This window comes from Salvelinus alpinus, chromosome 29 (assembly GCF_045679555.1).
Source record: "Salvelinus alpinus chromosome 29, SLU_Salpinus.1, whole genome shotgun sequence".
Taxonomy (NCBI): Eukaryota; Metazoa; Chordata; class Actinopteri; order Salmoniformes; family Salmonidae; genus Salvelinus; species Salvelinus alpinus.
In genome coordinates, this window is record NC_092114.1 from 22022606 (window position 1) to 22040329 (window position 17724).

The 17724-nt window shown below is 44.0% G+C and overlaps 1 protein-coding gene across 9 annotated transcripts in view; it reads right to left on the reverse strand.

Moving 5' to 3' along the window:
* Window positions 1-9521: 9521 nt before the first annotated feature.
* elmo1 (engulfment and cell motility 1 (ced-12 homolog, C. elegans)) overlaps window positions 9522-17724 on the reverse strand; it is a 214486-nt gene continuing 206283 nt past the window's right edge. For all 9 annotated transcript variants that reach the window (XM_071375195.1, XM_071375190.1, XM_071375192.1 and 6 more), the window contains 3 exons: window positions 17714-17724; window positions 10052-10129; window positions 9522-9847 (listed from right to left, as the gene is read on the reverse strand). The exon at window positions 17714-17724 is cut by the window's right edge and continues 72 nt beyond it. In XM_071375195.1, coding sequence (XP_071231296.1) covers window positions 9647-9847; window positions 10052-10129; window positions 17714-17724 — 290 coding nt within the window. In that variant the 3' untranslated portion in view covers window positions 9522-9646. The remainder of the gene's footprint in view (window positions 9848-10051; window positions 10130-17713) is intronic.

The window sequence follows — 17724 nt, forward strand, 5'->3', positions numbered from 1 at the left end:
CCTCCTCCCCCACAGAGCCAAGCTTTTTCAAAGTAATCCCAAAAGCAGGCTTTGTTAAAGTGCCTGGTCTATTTCCCAGCATCAATAAGCAACACTCATTGAATTAGTTCCTGAGGAATAAAACAAACTGAATACAAAACAACAAACCCGTGTAACATGACTGCTGGGAAAAGGCGGAGAAGCGATTCCAGAATAGCAGAGACAGACAGAAACACACAGACAGACAGAGCCTGAGACTATTTTAAAATTGTTACCTTTATGACAGGCATACTCCCTGACACACTGAAGAAATACTGTGTGACAGGTTCAAAATGTCTCCCAGGCAGACAATCAAACAGGCTATAAATAAAGAGAAGACTCACGTCTTTGCCTGAGACTCCTTTGAAGCTTTGAAGACGAGAACACACGTTGGTGTGCGTGTGTGATCAGGTTAGAATGGCTTGAGATTATAACAAAGAATCTGAGTGGTAAAACACTTCTTGAGACCTTGAGTTGGTTGTTTGAGTGAGCTTTATAAGTAGGCCTAAACTGTTAAAGCTGCAATGTGTAACTTTTTGGGTAACCCAACCATATTCACATCGAAATATGAGTTAGATCTATCATTCCCATTGAAAGCAAGTCTTAAGAAATTATAGATCTGTTCTATGTGCTCTATTTCTATGCTTCCCGTGCTTAAGTTTAATTTTTGCATCTTCTACTTTTGGTTTTGTGCACAAGCTTCAAACAACTGAAAATACAATGTTTTTGGTTATGGAAAATATGGAACAATGAATCTCTACCCTATACTTGGTTGTTTTGTTACAAACTGAAATGAGGCAAACTATTAGAATTTCAACAACCAGGAAATGGCAGAGTGATTTCTGCATAGTGTATCTTTAATATTATTCCCCAATTGACCAATGCTAAGAAAAAGAGGAAGACCAAATAAATTAGGCCTACATACTGGGAGGAATATTTCAACCAATGTCTTCAATAGACGTCTTGGCACCCACACACCAGACTATGTGCAACATTCAGCTCCAGACTCAGGTCCTGTGCACAAATGTACTTTTTAACTTATTTTAGTATTCCCAACAATCATGTTATTTATTCTAGGGATAGTATTGCATCCCTCCAGGTAGATCATTTGAGATGGATAATTAGGAAATAAATAACACTATCGAATACTATCTCTGTATCCTGATTCTCTTAAAAAAGATAAGCTTCCTCTCTCTGATAATGAAATCATTTGGCCCTGTTAATTCTGCTGCCCTACGGCCACAGCGGTTGGGATCGGTACATACATTTTTTGACTTGATTGATTTGATTTTGAGTCATTGATTTTGAATATCATGTATTGATAACACTGTATAGCTTCAGAATCTAGGTTGTTGAGTTACTGTTTAAAAAAGATTCCAAACCATAACTGAGAACATGTTCCACATTACTCCAAGATCGGTGCCCTCAACCAAAATAGTGATTGGAGGGAGAGCTAAGAATGGAGCCGGCCGTGGTATCAACATCAATAACAAATAATCTCTCCAATGAGAAGACAGAATTTATCAAATGTGTTAAGAAGTAAATCATTTCAAAGCGAACGTACACGCTGAGGTAGAAAAACTCAATTAGAAACAATGGCAGTCGAAGAAGAAAAGTGTTGTGGAACTTGGGCCCAGGGCGCCCCTACTTTAATGTTTCCAGATTTGTCAAATGACTAAAGTAGAATGGCAGTTAGTCAATAAAGCCCAGGGGATGGCAGAGTAGTATTAAATAGAAATTACAGGCAGTAGAAATGTGTTTTCCAGGGTTCGGTTGTTTTTGGCCATTCTGGGCACCTCTCCCTGCCTGTCAGAGTGTGCCCCAATGATACCTCCTTCTTCTTGAAGGGTGCACTTGTTCACTTCCCTTCATGGATTTGAAAGGAAATTACTGGCAAATTAAAACTCCCTCTCACCTGTGCCAATACCAATCCAGTATTTGTACATTTCTGGGATGTAAGGAACGAGTGTACACTTCAGGAGGCAAGATAGATAATTGGGATGCACCCTAGGTGTAGTGAGAGAGGTTAGTGAGCGTGCTACGGAGAAAAGTGTTTCCCATCACATCCGTGCCAGATTAATCAGATTTGATTAGTGTTGCCTGCTTTAAGGGGAGAGTAGCTGCCCCCGGCTGTGCTGAGCCCTTTAGCAGCTTTCACACACAGCACGACCGCTCACAACTTCAGACGAGATGAGCAAAGGCTTCACTCACAGGTGAGGCCAGGGTGCACTCACAATATCTCCTTTCAGTGTCTGGGGATAAGTGTGTTTTAGTACTAATTTGGCATGTCATGGATTTCTGATCGCTCAATTTTGAGTTTTTGAACAACTATTTTTGCTGCACTTCAGACTATGACACAGAGTAGGGATTTTTGCCTTCTGACAAGTCTGTCAATTTGTAAGGTACAGATTAAATGCATTGTATTGTGTATTAGTAACCTTTGACACTTGGTGAAACAAATATTGTTTTATAAGATCATTATTGCAACTTCACTGAAAAGCAATAACATCCTGGGAGAGCCATGACCTGTCTGAGCTCCTGAGGCAAAGCATAGAGAGAGCGAGAGAGAGAAAGAATTGACAAAAAAACAGAGCAAACTAGAATGCTATTTGGCGCTAAACAGAGAGTACACAGTGGCAGAATACCTGACCACTGTGACTGACCCAAAATTAAGGAAAGCTTTGACTATGTACAGACTCAGTGAGCATTGCTATTGAGAAAGGCCGCCGAAGGCAGACCTGGTTCTCAAGAGAAGACAGGCTATGTGCACACTGCCCACACAATGAGGGGGAAAGTGAGCTGCACTTCCTAACCTCCTGCAAAATGTATGACCATAGAGACGCATATTTCCCTCAGATTACACCAAAAATTCGAAAACAAATCCAATTTTGATAAACTCCCATATCTATTGGGTGAAATACCACAGTGTGGCATCACAGCAGCAAGATTTGTGACCTGTTCCCACAAGAAAAGGGCAACCAGTGAAGAACAAACACCATTGTAAATACAACCTCATTTATTTTTTATTTATTTTCCCTTTTGCACTTTAACTATTTGCACATCATTACAACACTGTATATAGATATAATTACATGTATTATTTTGGAACTTTTGAGTGTAATGTTTACTGTTAATTTTTTTATTGTTTATTTCACTTTTGTTTATTATCTATTTCACTTGATTTGGAAATGTAAACATATGTTTCCCCTGCCAATAAATCTCCTTAACTTGAAATTGAGAGAGAACGAGAATGAGAGAGAACGAGAGAGAACATAGCAAGATGGCGCCGACAGAGATGGACGCCTCGCTTCAGGTCATTGGGAAATTATGCAGTTATTAGTTTTTTAAATTATTTTATGTATTATCTCTTACATTGTTAGCCCAGGAAATCTCAAGTGTTATTACATACAGCCGAGAAGAATTATTGGATATAAAAGCGATAACAACTTACCACCATTACGACCAGGAATATGACTTTCCCGAAGCGGATCCTTTGTTCGGACCTCCACCCTGGACATGGGATCTTATCCCAGAGGCCCGACCCAAAACAACGCGGTCGCCGCAGGAGAGGCAGACGGAACAGCCTGCTGGTCAGACTCAGAAGGCGAGCACACCATCCACCGCTCCCGAGCATATTACTCGCCAATTTCAAGATAACAAGGTGGACGAAATTAGGGCACGAGTTGCCTTCCAGAGAGACATCAGAGATTGTAACATTCTCTGTTTCACGGAAACATGGCTCACTCGGGATATGTTATCAGAGTCGGTACAGCCACCCGGTTTCTTCATGCATCGCGCCGACAGAAACAAACATCTCTCTGTTAAGAAGAAGGGTGAGGTGTATGCCTTATGATTAACGACTCATGGTGTAATCACAACAACATATAGGAACTTAAGTCCTTTTGTTCACCTGACCTAGAATTCCTTACAATCAAATGCCGACCGCATTATCGTTCAAGAGAATTCTCTTCGATTATAGTCACAGCCGTGTATGTCCCCCCCTCCCAAGCAGATACCTCGTCGGCCCTGAAAGAACTTCACTAGACTCTATGTAAACTGGAAACCATACATCCTGAGGCTGCATTTATTGTAGCCGGGGATTTTAACAAAGCTAACCTGAGAACGAGACTTCCTAAATTCTATCAGCATATCGAATGCGCGACACGGGCTGCTAGCATTCTGGATCATTGCTACTCTATCTTCCGCGATGCATACAAGGCTCTCCCCCGCCCTGCCTTCGGCAAATCTGACCATGACTCCATTTTGTTGCTCCCAGCCTATAGACAGAAACTAAAACAGGAAACGCCCGTGCTCAGGTCAATACAACGCTGGTCTCACCAATCGGATTCCACGCTTCAGGATTGCTTCGATCACGTGGACTGAGATATGTTCCGGATAGCCTCAGACAACAACATTGATGTATATGCTGACTCGGTGAGCAAGTTAATTAGCAAGTGCATCAGAGATGTCGTACCCACTGTGACTATTAAAACATCTCCTAACCAGAAACCGTGGATTGATTGCAGCATTCGCGCAAAACTCAAAGCGCGATCCACCGCTTTTAATCATGGCAAGGAGACTGGAAACATGACCGAATACAAACAGTGCAGCTATTCTCTCCGCAAGGCAATCAAACAAGCAAAGCGTCAGTATAGAGACAAAGTAGAGTCGCAATTCAACAGCTCAAAGACAAGACCTATGTGGCAGGGTCTACAGACAATCACGGATTACAAAAAGAAATCCAGCCCCGTCACGGACATCGACGCCTTGCTCCCAAACAATTTAAACAACTTCTTTCATCGCTTTGAGGACAATAGAGTGCCACTGACACCAAAGCCTGTGGGCTCTCTTTCTCCATGGCCAACGTGAGTAAAACATTTAAACGTGTTAACCCTCGCAAGGCTGCCGGCCCAGACGACATCCCTAGCCGCGTCCTCAGAGCATGTGCAGACCAGCTGGCTGGTGTGTTTACGGACATATTCAATCAATCCCTATCCCAGTCTGTTGTCCCCACATGCTTCACCCCAGGTGGTGAAGGTAGGTAACAACATCTCCACCCCGCTGATCCTCAACACTGGGGCCCCACAAGGGTGCGTTCTCAGCCCTCTCCTGTACTCCCTGTTCACCCATGACTGCGTGGCCATGCACGCTTCCAATTCAATCATCAAGTTTGCAGACAACACTACAGTGGTAGGCTTGATTACCAACGACGACGAGACAGCCTACAGGGAGGAGGTGAGGGCTGTGGGAGTGTGGTGTCAGGAAAATAACCTCTCACTCAATGTCAACAAAACAAAGGAGATGATCGTGGACTTCAGGAAACAGCAGAGGGAGCACCCCCACAACAGTGCCTCTTCAACCTCAGGAGGCTGAAGAAATTTGGCTTGTCACCCAAAACACTCAAACTTTTACAGATGCACAATCGAGAGCATCCTGTCGGGCTGTATCACTGCCTGATACGGCAACTTCACCACCCTCAACCGCAAGGCTCTCCAGACGGTAGTGCGGTCTGCACAACACTTCACCGGGGGGCAAACTACCTGCCCTCCAGGACACCTACAACACCCGATGTCACAGGAAAGCCAAAAAGATCAAGGACAACAACCATCCGAGCCACTGCCTGTTCACCCCGCTACCATCCAGAAGGCGAGGTCAGTACAGGTGCATCAAGCTGGGACCCAGAGACTGAAAAACAGCTTCTATCTCAAGGCCATCAGACTGTTAAACAGCCATCACTAACATAGAGAGGCTGCTGTCAACATACATACTCAAATCTCTGAACACTAATAAATGGACTTAATAAAGGTATCACTATTCACCTTAAGTAATGCCACTTTATTAATGTTTACATATCCTACATCACTCATCTCATATGTATATACTGCTCTATACCATCTACTGCATCTTGCCTATGCTGCACGACCATTGCTCATCCATATATTTATATGTACATATTCTTATTCATTCCTTTACATTTGTGTGTATAAGGTAGTTGTTGTGAATTTGTTAGATTTACTTGTTAGATATTACTGCATTGTCAGAACTAGAAGCACAAGCATTTTGCTACACTCGCATTAACATCTGCTAACCATGTGTATGTGACAAATACAATTTGATTTGATCGATAGCGAGTGAGACGGAGAAAAAACAAGAGAATGAGGGAGGGTGGCACAGGAGGAAGAGGTGGGAGGGAGGAGGGCACTCTGTCCCTCTATTATCCACATATTACCAGAGGCACATCAGAGCCATCAGCCACTGTGACTAATCCACTTATCAGCCCAACAGGCCTGATCAGGCCAGCACCACAGTACAGGGACAAATGGAGTGTATTCCGGGGTGACCTGCTGCTTAAATATAAACTCTGTGTGTGTGTGTGTGTGTGTGTGTGTGTGAGAGCGAGCGAGCGAGATGTTGAATGCTGACAAATATCAAACTATATGAAAATGACCAGGGAAATCATCTTCCATTAACAAATGAACAGTCTTCCCTCAGGAGTCTATGGACAGAATGGAACATTGTCCAGACAGACTCCATTGGGTCGAGCCACAGAGATTCCCCCACAGAAAAGCGAGTGTGTGTATGGGGGAGAGTTCAGCGTGGAGAGGGAGAAAGAACCACTGTCACCTGTGTAAAGATAAGATAATAATAAATATGCCCAAACACAGCAGAGTATGTACAACCAGGCAGCGAGACCAGGGCGTCACTGCCGCTCATCTCACGCTCTCTTTCCGTCTCGCTCTCGTCTGTCGAAGAACTCTAATCCAAGAGACTGCCACGTACAGTACATAGAGAAGTCTCACCAATTCTTCAAAATCAACTGTATAGAAAGCCATATCAACAATAAATGTTGCAGTATGAGTATCTTGTGTGACAGGAGATTTGGTGGCATGGACCAAATATATTATAACCAGCTCATACTATACTGAACAAAAATATAAACACAACATGTAAAGTGTTGGTCCCATGTTTAATAAGCTGAAATAAAAGATCCCAGAAATGTTCCATACTCACAAAAAGCTTACGTCTCTCAATTATTTTCTCACAAATGTGTTTACATCCCTGTTAGTGAGCATTTATCCTTTGCCAAGATAATCCATCCACCTGACAGGTGTGGCATATCAAAAAGCTGATTTAACAGCATGGTCATTACACAGGTGCACCTTGTGCTGGGGACAATACAAGGCCACTCTAAAATGTGCAGTTGTCACACAACGCCACAGAGGTCTCAAGTTTTTAGGGAGCGTGCAATTGGTTTGCTGACTGCAGGAATGTTCACCAGAGCGGTTGCCAGATAATTGAATGTTCATTTCTCTGCATTAAGCTCCCTCCAATGTTGTTTAAGAGAATTTGTCAGTACGTCTAACCGGCCTCACAACCGCAGACCACATGTAACCACGCCAGGCCAGGACCTCCACATCTGGCTTCATCACCTGCGGGATTGTCTGACACGAGCCACCCGGATAGCTGATGAAGATGTGGGTTTGCACAATTGAAGAATTTTTGCACAAATTGTCAGAAACTCAGGGAAGCTCATCTGCATACTCGTCAACCTGAACAGGGTCTTTACTTGACTACAGTTCGACGTCATAACCGACTTCAGTGGGCAAATGCTCACCTTCGATGGCCACTGGCATGCTGGAGAAGTGTGCTCTTCACGGATGAATCCCAGTTTCAACTCTACCTGGCTGGCGTTGTGTGAGTCGAGCGGTTTGCTGATGTCAACGTTGTGAACAGAGTGCCCCATGGTGGCGGTGGGGTTATGATATGGTCAGGAATAAGCTACGGACAATGAATACAATTGCATTTTATCGATGGCAATTGGAATGCAGAGATCCCGAGGCCCATTGTTGTACCATTCATCCACCCCTATCACCTCATGTTTCAGCACTAAAATGCCCCATGTCGCAAGGATCGGTACACAATTCCTGGAAGCTTAAAATGTGTCTCAGTTCTTCCACGGCTTGCATACTCACAAGACATGTCCCCCACTGAGCACATTTGGGATGCTCTGGGTCACAGTAGTGTATGACAGCGTGTTCCAGTTCAATTTTTTTTTTTTTAAGGTATCTGTGACCAACAGATGCATATTTATAGTCCCAGTCATATGAAATTCATAGATTAGAACCTAATTAATTAATTAATTTTTATTGACTGATTTCTTTATATGAACTATAACTCAGTGAAATTGTAGCACGTTGTGTTTATATTTTTGTTCAGTGTAGATAAAGACACGGACAATGCAACAAGAGGTCAGTTTCCTTAAATCTTTAATGTAAACAGCAGGTTGAGGGGCTTTCAGACCTAGAGACGAACATCTGAAGGTATTAAATAGGGAAAATAATAAATCATATTAAAAATGTTGACTCATGATTTGCTTTTAAATTACATTTCCATGAACCTCCAAATTGACGGCCACATAGTTCTTGAAAACAAACAGAGAACAACTTCCCTTTACTAAAAACGCAAACGTCCCCAATACTGACTACTTGGCAGCATCACAAATATCACTAAATTACACCATCAGCTTAACATTTTTTTTTTTTGTTGCTCAATATTGCTTTGAAAAGTTACAGCAGTCATAATCGAGCCTGATCGAACGGTATCAAGTTGGAGGAAAGAGAGATGTGTATGTCTGAGCAAGCATGTATTACAGTTGTGTTTGTTTGGGTATACAGCATGGTCAAAGCAGCCGTGATATAGGATAGAAGATTTCAGGAACTTCAGAGGCAGTTTCCCGTATTGTATAACAGTGTCAGGTTTTAGAATGACACACGTATTGTAACAGTCTACACAGTATGTGAAGTATGCAGAAAGATACCAGGGAGAAAAGTATTAATACACACTTCAACATCTTAAATACACTTGATCCTTTCTTCCTCTCAGAGACATTAGCTGCCACGTAAGCGTGAATGGTAGACCGAGCCTGCTTCTGAAATGGCACCCTATTCCCTATATAGTGCACTACTTTATTCCCTATATAGTGCACTAAAAGTAGTGCACTATTTTGGAAATAGGGTGCCATTTTGAACGCACAAAGAACGTTGGAGAACTAAAGACTAACGTCCCCAGCACTTCTTTATATTTTTATAAAAACGCCACACCTCTCATCCAACAGTCTGTAGAAAATCAACAAAACGAAAAAGGACAACCAAGCGTTTATCAAAGAGAGTTTCTACAACAAACCCCAAGCAAATGGCAGATTCTTCAGTGAAGGAGGAGAGAAGAGTGCGCAGGGTTGAGGTGAGAAGAAGACTGTGAAGACATCTTGGAGAGCGATGACCAAACAACAACGTTTAGAGAATGTTGAGAATGTTTAGGACCCAAAGGACCCATATGGATGCTTCCTGGTTTGTCCTCCATGGTGACGTGATGATTCAGTCAGTGGGCCACCTAGTGCCGCAAAGAGTCATTAAGCGCCGCAAACGTATTAAATCGCACCCTTTAATTCAAAAAGAAAGTTTAGCAAGTATAGCAAGAAGTAAGGAAACTAGTTCAATAGAATCCTTTTTCTGTCACTCATAATTTTCATCGTCATTAGTTTCTTTTTCTTTTTTCCAGTTGCCGTTTTAGGAAAGAGAGAGTTGGTAGGTCCAGTACAGTAGCTAGGGGATTTTGATCGGTTGGTTAGTTAGTTGCAGTCATAAACAAAGTCATAGTTGCTAGGCTCCTTGGGAATTGGGGGAGGGGCCTCTGGAATCTGGATGTTCTCCAGATCGAGGAGGCGGAGCTTCATCTCCATGGAGAGCAGGGTGTCCATGTCTGACTTGGTGAAGTCACTGGTCATCTCCTTTCCCAGGAGGGCGTTCAGACCGTCCGTCCACACACAGTACTGAGGAGAGACAGGAGAGGATGAGTACACACACTCAGACACACAGACAGAGAGACACACAGACACACACAACCTTACATCAGTGTATTAACATTAAGTGTTCCACGTCGTGCTGTAGAATGGACAACCTCCATTGACTTCCTCTCAGTCCATCTCTGAATCCTGTCATTGGCTGGGTGACTGTGCCATCTGCTCAGTGCTTACCTCATGCTTGTCCGGAGCGATGAAGTTTAAATACTCGTCTGACTCGTAGAGGACAGAGAAGGCCAGCTCCAGAACCTCCTGTAGCGAGAGGGGGAGAGAGAGACAGGGAGGGAGGGAGAATGTGGGAGTGACAGAGTGATAGATGGAGATAAGGAGGGAGAGAGAGGGGAGAAAGAGAGGAGGGGAAGGGAGAGAAGGAGAGGAGAGAGAGACAGAAGGAGGGAGTTCAAATGTAGCACTGTCACTAACATGCTAATGAGCTCCTCACCACTCCAGTGTGTGCATCCCTCCCACTGTGCCTCTATAACACGTTCTCTCCCCAGCCACTCCAACATCAGATGGTTTGGCTGTCATGTGTGTGCCAGCCCCACATGCTGGGTGCCAGGGGACAGGGGACGGGACACACCGAGCAGGGGGACAGCTAGGGGACAAACTGGGATGCAAAGGCACTTTTTTATTTATTTTTATTTTTTATTTAACCTTTATTTAACCAGGTAGGCAAATTGAGAACACGTTCTCATTTACAATTGCGACCTGGCCAAGATAAAGCAAAGCAGTTCGACACATACAACAACACATAGTTACACATGGAGTAAAACAAACATATAGTCAATAATACAGTGAAAAAAAAAAATAAGTCTATATACAATGTGAGCAAGTGAGGTGAGATAAGGGAGGTGAAGGCAAACAAATATATGTATAAATAAATAAAAATATAAAAGGCCATGGAGGCGAAGTGAGTACAACACAGCAAGTAAAATAAAAAATAAAAAATAAAATAAAAAAATAAATAAAAAATAAATAAAAATAAAACAATGGAATGGTTGGTTTGCAGTGGAAGAAAGTGCAAAGTAGAGACAGAAATAATGGGGTGCAAAGGAGCAAAATAAATTAATAAATAAATACAGTAGGTAAAGAGGTAGTTGTTTGGGCTAAATTGTAGATGGGTTATGTACAGGTGCAGTAATCTATGAGCTGCTCTGACAGCTGGTGCTTAAAGCTAGTGAGGGAGATAGGTGTTTCCAGTTTCAGAGATTTTTGTAGTTCGTTCCAGTCATTGGCAGCAGAGAACTGGAAGGAGAGGCGTCCAAAGGAAGAATTGGTTTTGGGGGTGACTAGAGAGATATACCTGCTGGAGCGCGTGCTACAGGTAGGTGCTGCTATGGTGACCAGCGAGCTGAGATAAGGGGGGACTTTACCTAGCAGGGTCTTGTAGATGACCTGGAACCAGTGGGTTTGGCGACGAGTATGAAGCGAGGGCCAGCCAACGAGAGTGTACAGGTCGCAGTGGTGGGTAGTATATGGGGCTTTGGTGACAAAACGGATGGCACTGTGATAGACTGCATCCAATTTATTGAGTAGGGTTTTGGAGGCTATTTTGTAAATGACATCACCGAAGTCGAGGATTGGTAGGATGGTCAGTTTTACAAGGGTATGTTTGGCAGCATGAGTAAAGGATGCTTTGTTGCGGAATAGGAAGCCAATTCTAGATTTGACTTTGGATTGGAGATGTTTGATGTGAGTCTGGAAGGAGAGTTTACAGTCTAACCAGACACCTAGGTATTTGTAGGTGTTCACATATTCTAAGTCAGAGCCGTCCAAAGTAGTGACGTTGGACAGGCGGGCAGGAGCAGGCAGTGATCGGTTGAAGAGCATGCATTTGGTTTTACTTGTATTTAAGAGCAGTTGGAGGCCACGGAAGGAGAGTTGTATGGCATTGAAGCTCGCCTGGAGGGTTGTTAACACAGTGTCAAAAGAAGGGCCAGAAGTATACAGAATAGTGTCGTCTGCGTAGAGGTGGATCAGAGAATCACCAGCAGCAAGAGCGACATCATTGATGTAAACAGAGAAGAGAGTCGGTCCAAGAATTGAACCCTGTGGCACCCCCATAGAGACTGCCAGAGGCCCGGACAACAGACCCTCCGATTTGACACACTGAACTCGATCAGAGAAGTAGTTGGTGAACCAGGCGAGGCAATCATTAGAGAAACCAAGGCTGTCGAGTCTGCCAATGAGGATGTGGTGATTGACAGAGTCAAAGGCCTTGGCCAGGTCAATGAATACGGCTGCACAGTATTGTTTCCTATCAATGGCGGTTACGATATCGTTTATGACCTTGAGCGTGGCTGAGGTGCACCCATGACCAGCTCTGAAACCAGATTGCATTGCGGAGAAGGTGTGGTGGGATTCGAAATGGTCGGTAATCTGTTTGTTGACTTGGCTTTCGAAGACCTTAGAAAGGCAGGGTAGGATAGATATAGGTCTGTAGCAGTTAGGGTCAAGGGTGTCCCCCCCTTTGAAGAGGGGGATAACCGCAGCTGCTTTCCAATCTTTGGGGATCTCAGACGACACGAAAGAGAGGTTGAAGAGGCTAGTAATAGGGGTGGCAACAATTTCAGCAGATAGTTTTAGAAAGAAAGGGTCCAGATTATCTAGCCCGGCTGATTTGTAAGGGTCCAGATTTTGCAGCTCATTTAGAACATCAGCTGACTGTATTTGGGAGAAAGAGAAATGGGGAAGGCTTGGGCGAGTAGCAGAGGGGAGGGCAGTGCTGTTGTCCGGGGTAGGGGTAGCCAGGTGGAAGGCATGGCCAGCCGTAGAAAAATGCTTATTGAAATTCTCAATTATAGTGGATTTGTCGGTGGTGACAGTGTTTCCTATCTTCAGAGCGGTTGGAAGCTGGGAGGAGGTGTTCTTATTCTCCATGGACTTTACGGTGTCCCAGAACTTTTTTGAATTTGTGTTGCAGGAAGCAAATTTCTGCTTGAAAAAGCTAGCCTTGGCTGTTCTAACTGCCTGTGTATATTGGTTTCTGGCTTCCCTGAAAAGTTGCATATCACGGGGGCTGTTCGATGCTAATGCAGAACGCCATAGGATGTTTTTCTGTTGGTTAAGGGCAGTCAGGTCAGGAGAGAACCAAGGGCTATATCTGTTCCTGGTTCTAAATTTCTTGAATGGGGCATGCTTATTCAAGATGGTGAGGAAGGCATTTTTAAAAAATGACCAGGCATCCTCTACTGACGGGATGAGATCAATATCCTTCCAGGATACCCCGGCCAGGTCGATTAGAAAGGCCTGCTCGCTGAAGTGTTTCAGGGAGCGTTTGACAGTGATGAGTGGAGGTCGTTTGACCGCTGACCCATTACGGATGCAGGCAATGAGGCAGTGATCGCTGAGATCTTGGTTGAAAACAGCAGAGGTGTATTTGGAGGGCAAGTTTGTTAGGATGATATCTATGAGGGTACCCGTGTTTACGGAATTGGGGTGGTACCTGGTAGGTTCATTTATAATTTGTGTGAGATTGAGGGCATCAAGCTTAGATTGTAGGGTGGCTGGGGTGTTGAGCATGTTCAAATTTAGGTCGCCTAGCAGCACGAGCTCTGAAGATAGATGGGGGGCAATCAGTTCACATATAGTGTCCAGAGCACAGCTGGGGGCAGAGGGTGGTCTATAGCAGGCGGCAACGGTGAGAGACTTGTTTTTAGAGAGGTGGATTTTTAAAAGTAGAAGTTCAAATTGTTTGGGAACAGACCTGGATAGTATAACAGAACTCTGCAGGCAGTCTTTGCAGTAGATTGCAACACCGCCCCCTTTGGCCGTTCTATCTTGTCTGAAAATCTTGTAATTGGGGATGAAAATGTCTGAATTTTTGGTGGTCTTTCTAAGCCAGGATTCAGACACGGCTAAAACATCCGGGTTGGCAGAGTGTGCTAAAGCAGTGAACAAAACAAACTTAGGGAGGAGGCTTCTAATGTTAACATGCATGAAGCCAAGGCTATTACGGTTACAGAAGTCATCAAAAGAGAGCGCCTGGGGAATAGGAGTGGAGCCAGGTACTGCAGGGCCTAGATTCACCTCTACATCACCAGAGGAACAGAGGAGGAGTAGGATAAGGGTACGGCTAAAAGCTATGAGAATTGGTCGCCTAGAGCTACTAGAGCAGAGAGTAAAAGGAGGTTTCTGGGGGCGATAAAATAGTTTAAAGGAATAATGTACAGACAAAGGTATGGTAGGATGTGAATACAGTGGAGGTAAACCTAGGTATTGAGTGATGATGAGAGAGATATTGTCTCTAGAAACATCATTGAAACCAGGTGATGTCATCGCATATGTGGGTGGTGGAACTGAGAGGTTGGATATGGTATAGAGAGCAGGGCTAGAATCTCTACAGTGAAATAAGCCAATAAACACTAACCAGAACAGCAATGGACAAGGCATATTTACATTAAGGAGAGGCATGCTAATCGAGTGATCAATAAGGGTCCAGTGAGTAGAGGTTGGTTGGGGTCGTGGCGATCCAGACAGCTGGCCGGGTATATGGCTATCGGTAGCAGCATAGGATGGAGGTCTGTTTGTAGATACCTCGTGCGTTTCCGTCGGTAGGTTAGTGGGGTTCCGTGTAGTGGGGTTCCGTGTGGTAGAGGGGATCAATCCAAATTGGCAAAATAGATATAGTGACCCAAGGAAAAAATAAAATAAATAAATAATAATAATAATAATAGTTGTCCAATATACTTGTTCAAATAGCAGCCGATAAGACAGCTAACGATTAGCGGGCCTCAGATGAGCGTTCAGGTAACGTCGGGACGGAGGTGCCAGTTGGATAAATCCCTCGGGCAGATAACGTCGGCAGTCAGTCGCGGCAGTCAGTCGTGAAGGCCCGGTGGGGTTCCGTATCTGCAGCAGCAACAAAAGAAACGGGTCCGGATGGTGATGGAACTCCTCAGCTGGCTAGCTCCAGAATGATTAGAGTTTGCTCCGGGGTCGACGTAAGCCAATAGTCACACGGTTTGCAGCTAGCTAGCTGCGAAATCAAGGTACAAGTGTCCAGAGCCTGCGGCTGGAATCCGGGGAAACTGAGAGAAAAAGAGTCCCGGAATGCTCCGGTCCGAGTCGCGTTGCACAAAAGTGCCGGTAGATTATCGAGCTAAAGGAATAGCTGATGACCACTAAACGTGGGCAGCTGAAACACCAACGCTAGCCAGCAAACCGGCTAATTTCGGGGCAGCTACAGATTAGCTTCTGGCTAGCTATCGGAGTAGCTTCTGGTTAGCTTTCAGGCTAGCTTCTGAATTAGCCCCTGGCTAGCTTCCACGATGGATTTTCAGATTGAGGTAAGTAATACTTTTTGTAATTGGTGAAGCGGGTTGCAGGAAAGCTTTTGCAGGAAAGCTTTTGTAGTTGAGTTCTTGGATAATAAAATAGATAAAAGATATGCGAAGAAAGGTGTAAATATATATATATACAGGACACGAACAATACGGAACAGAAAAAGACGTCTGAACTGCTAAGCCACCTTGGACGAGAGATGAGACTTTGAGACGTATGGTTATCCAACACAGGAGTAAAGTTGCCCCTAGAGTCTAACTTAATCCTTAGAGAGAAAACACACAAAAGCTGACTTTGGATCAGTTTATTGTGTTCTCCACACTGGTCAGAAGTACACAGGGGGACGCAAACAATGAGTCAGAGGGGGAATGCATAGGGACACCTGAGAGAGTTCCACACAGAGAACACTGAAGGAGAGCTGATGTCTCATTTGTTACGGCTCCTTTGAAACAGATGTCTCTCGCTTGTCATCAAATGCCGCAGAACTAATGATAAATTCTGTAGCATATGGCACGCAACCACATAGATGGTGGAAGCGCATTGATCCAGAGCACCTACTGTATGTGTGTCCTAGTACTATGGGAAATGTTGTATTTGATTCAACACGATAGGTCAATCCAATAGGCCTGACAGACAGATATTTCTGAACTGTACCCTGGCTCTCCATCTCCCAGGCCCAGTATACTGTAGAGGGATTCCACGTCCCAAATGGCACCCTGTATAGTGCACTTTTTTGACCACAACCCTATTACCTATATAGTACACTTTTGACCAAGGCCCATAGGGAATAGGGTGCCATTAGAGACGAATCCTAGGTCTATGGCTGCGCTGCCCGTGACCACAGAGGTTACTTTTTCTGTCTTACAGCTTGACTAATGAATGTTGCTCTGCTCGTGTTCTCATTCAAACAGCCCAAACAAGGTCCAGTCATCCATCCAGTCATCCATCCAGCCAGCCAGCCCACAGACCTGTAGGCCCATTCTTTCAGACACCAGATTTATCGACAGAGTAATAAAGGTCCTGGCGAGGGAGGAGCGGTGCTCCTTTGTCTTCAAGGCTATATTTACAGGACCTAATCTGTCAGTGTCAGCAGAATGTATTGGTTTCTAGTCAGTACGGAGACAGGACCTGCGGAGGCTGGGGCTGGGCTTTCGTACCAGCAGACAGGACCTGCGGAGGCTGGGGCTGGGCTTTCGTACCAGCAGACAGGACCTGCGGAGGCTGGGGCTGGGCTTTCGTACCAGCAGACAGGACCTGCGGAGGCTGGGGCTGGGCTTTCGTACCAGCAGACAGGACCTGCGGAGGCTGGGGCTGGGCTTTCGTACCAGCAGACAGCTGTGTTCAGTCCTGCCAGCCTATTTCACCTTGGTTAAGATGTCTATACATCGAAGATAGAGGGATTTGGGTTTAACTAGGCTGGCATGTCAACATCTACTTTGATAGTGGGTTGATATACCTTGATATTGAGTTGGCTATCATGTTATCATATAAGGCACAGATACACTGACCTATTTGAATTTATTTTATTTAACTAGGCAAATCAGTTAAGAACAAATTCTTATTTACAATGACGGCCTAAGCCGACCGAACCCTCCCCTAACCTGGACGATGCCGGTCCAATTGTGCACCGCCCAATGGGACTCCCGATCATGGCCGGTTGTGATACAGCCCAGGATCGAAGGGGCATTGGTGTTGCATAACTTTGTTTATGATAAAAATGAAATAAATCTGTAATTGTTGTGTTATTTGTTCCCTCAGGTTCCCTTTCTCTAATATTAGGTTTTGGTTGAATATCTGATAACATTCCGTATCAAAAATATGCAAAAGTAGAGACAATTAGAAAGGGGGCAAATACTTTTTCACAGCACTGTAAACTGTACTGTTATATAAGGCACACATACACAGACAGATACTGTTATATAAGACGCATACACACAGACAGATACTGTTATATTAGACACATACACACAGACAGATACTGTTATATAAGACACATACACACAGACAGATACTGTTATATAAGACACATACACACAGACAGATACTGTGATATAAGACACATACACACAGACAGATACTGTTATATAAGACACATACACACAGACAGATACTGTTATATAAGACACATACACACAGACAGATACCGTTATATAAGACACATACACACAGACAGATACTGTTATATAAGACACATACACACAGACAGATACTGTTATATAAGACACATACACACAGACAGATACTGTTATATAAGACACAGAAACACAGACAGATACTGTGATATAAGACACATACACACAGACAGATACTGTTATATAAGACACATACACACAGACAGATACCGTTATATAAGACACAGAAACACAGACAGATACGGTTAAATAAGACACAGAAACACAGACAGATACTGTGATATAAGACACATAAACACAGACAGATACCGTTATATAAGACACAGAAACACAGACAGATACTGTGATATAAGACAAACATACACAGACAGATACTGTTATATAAGACACATACACAGACAGATACTGTATGCACACTCACCTTGTTCTGCT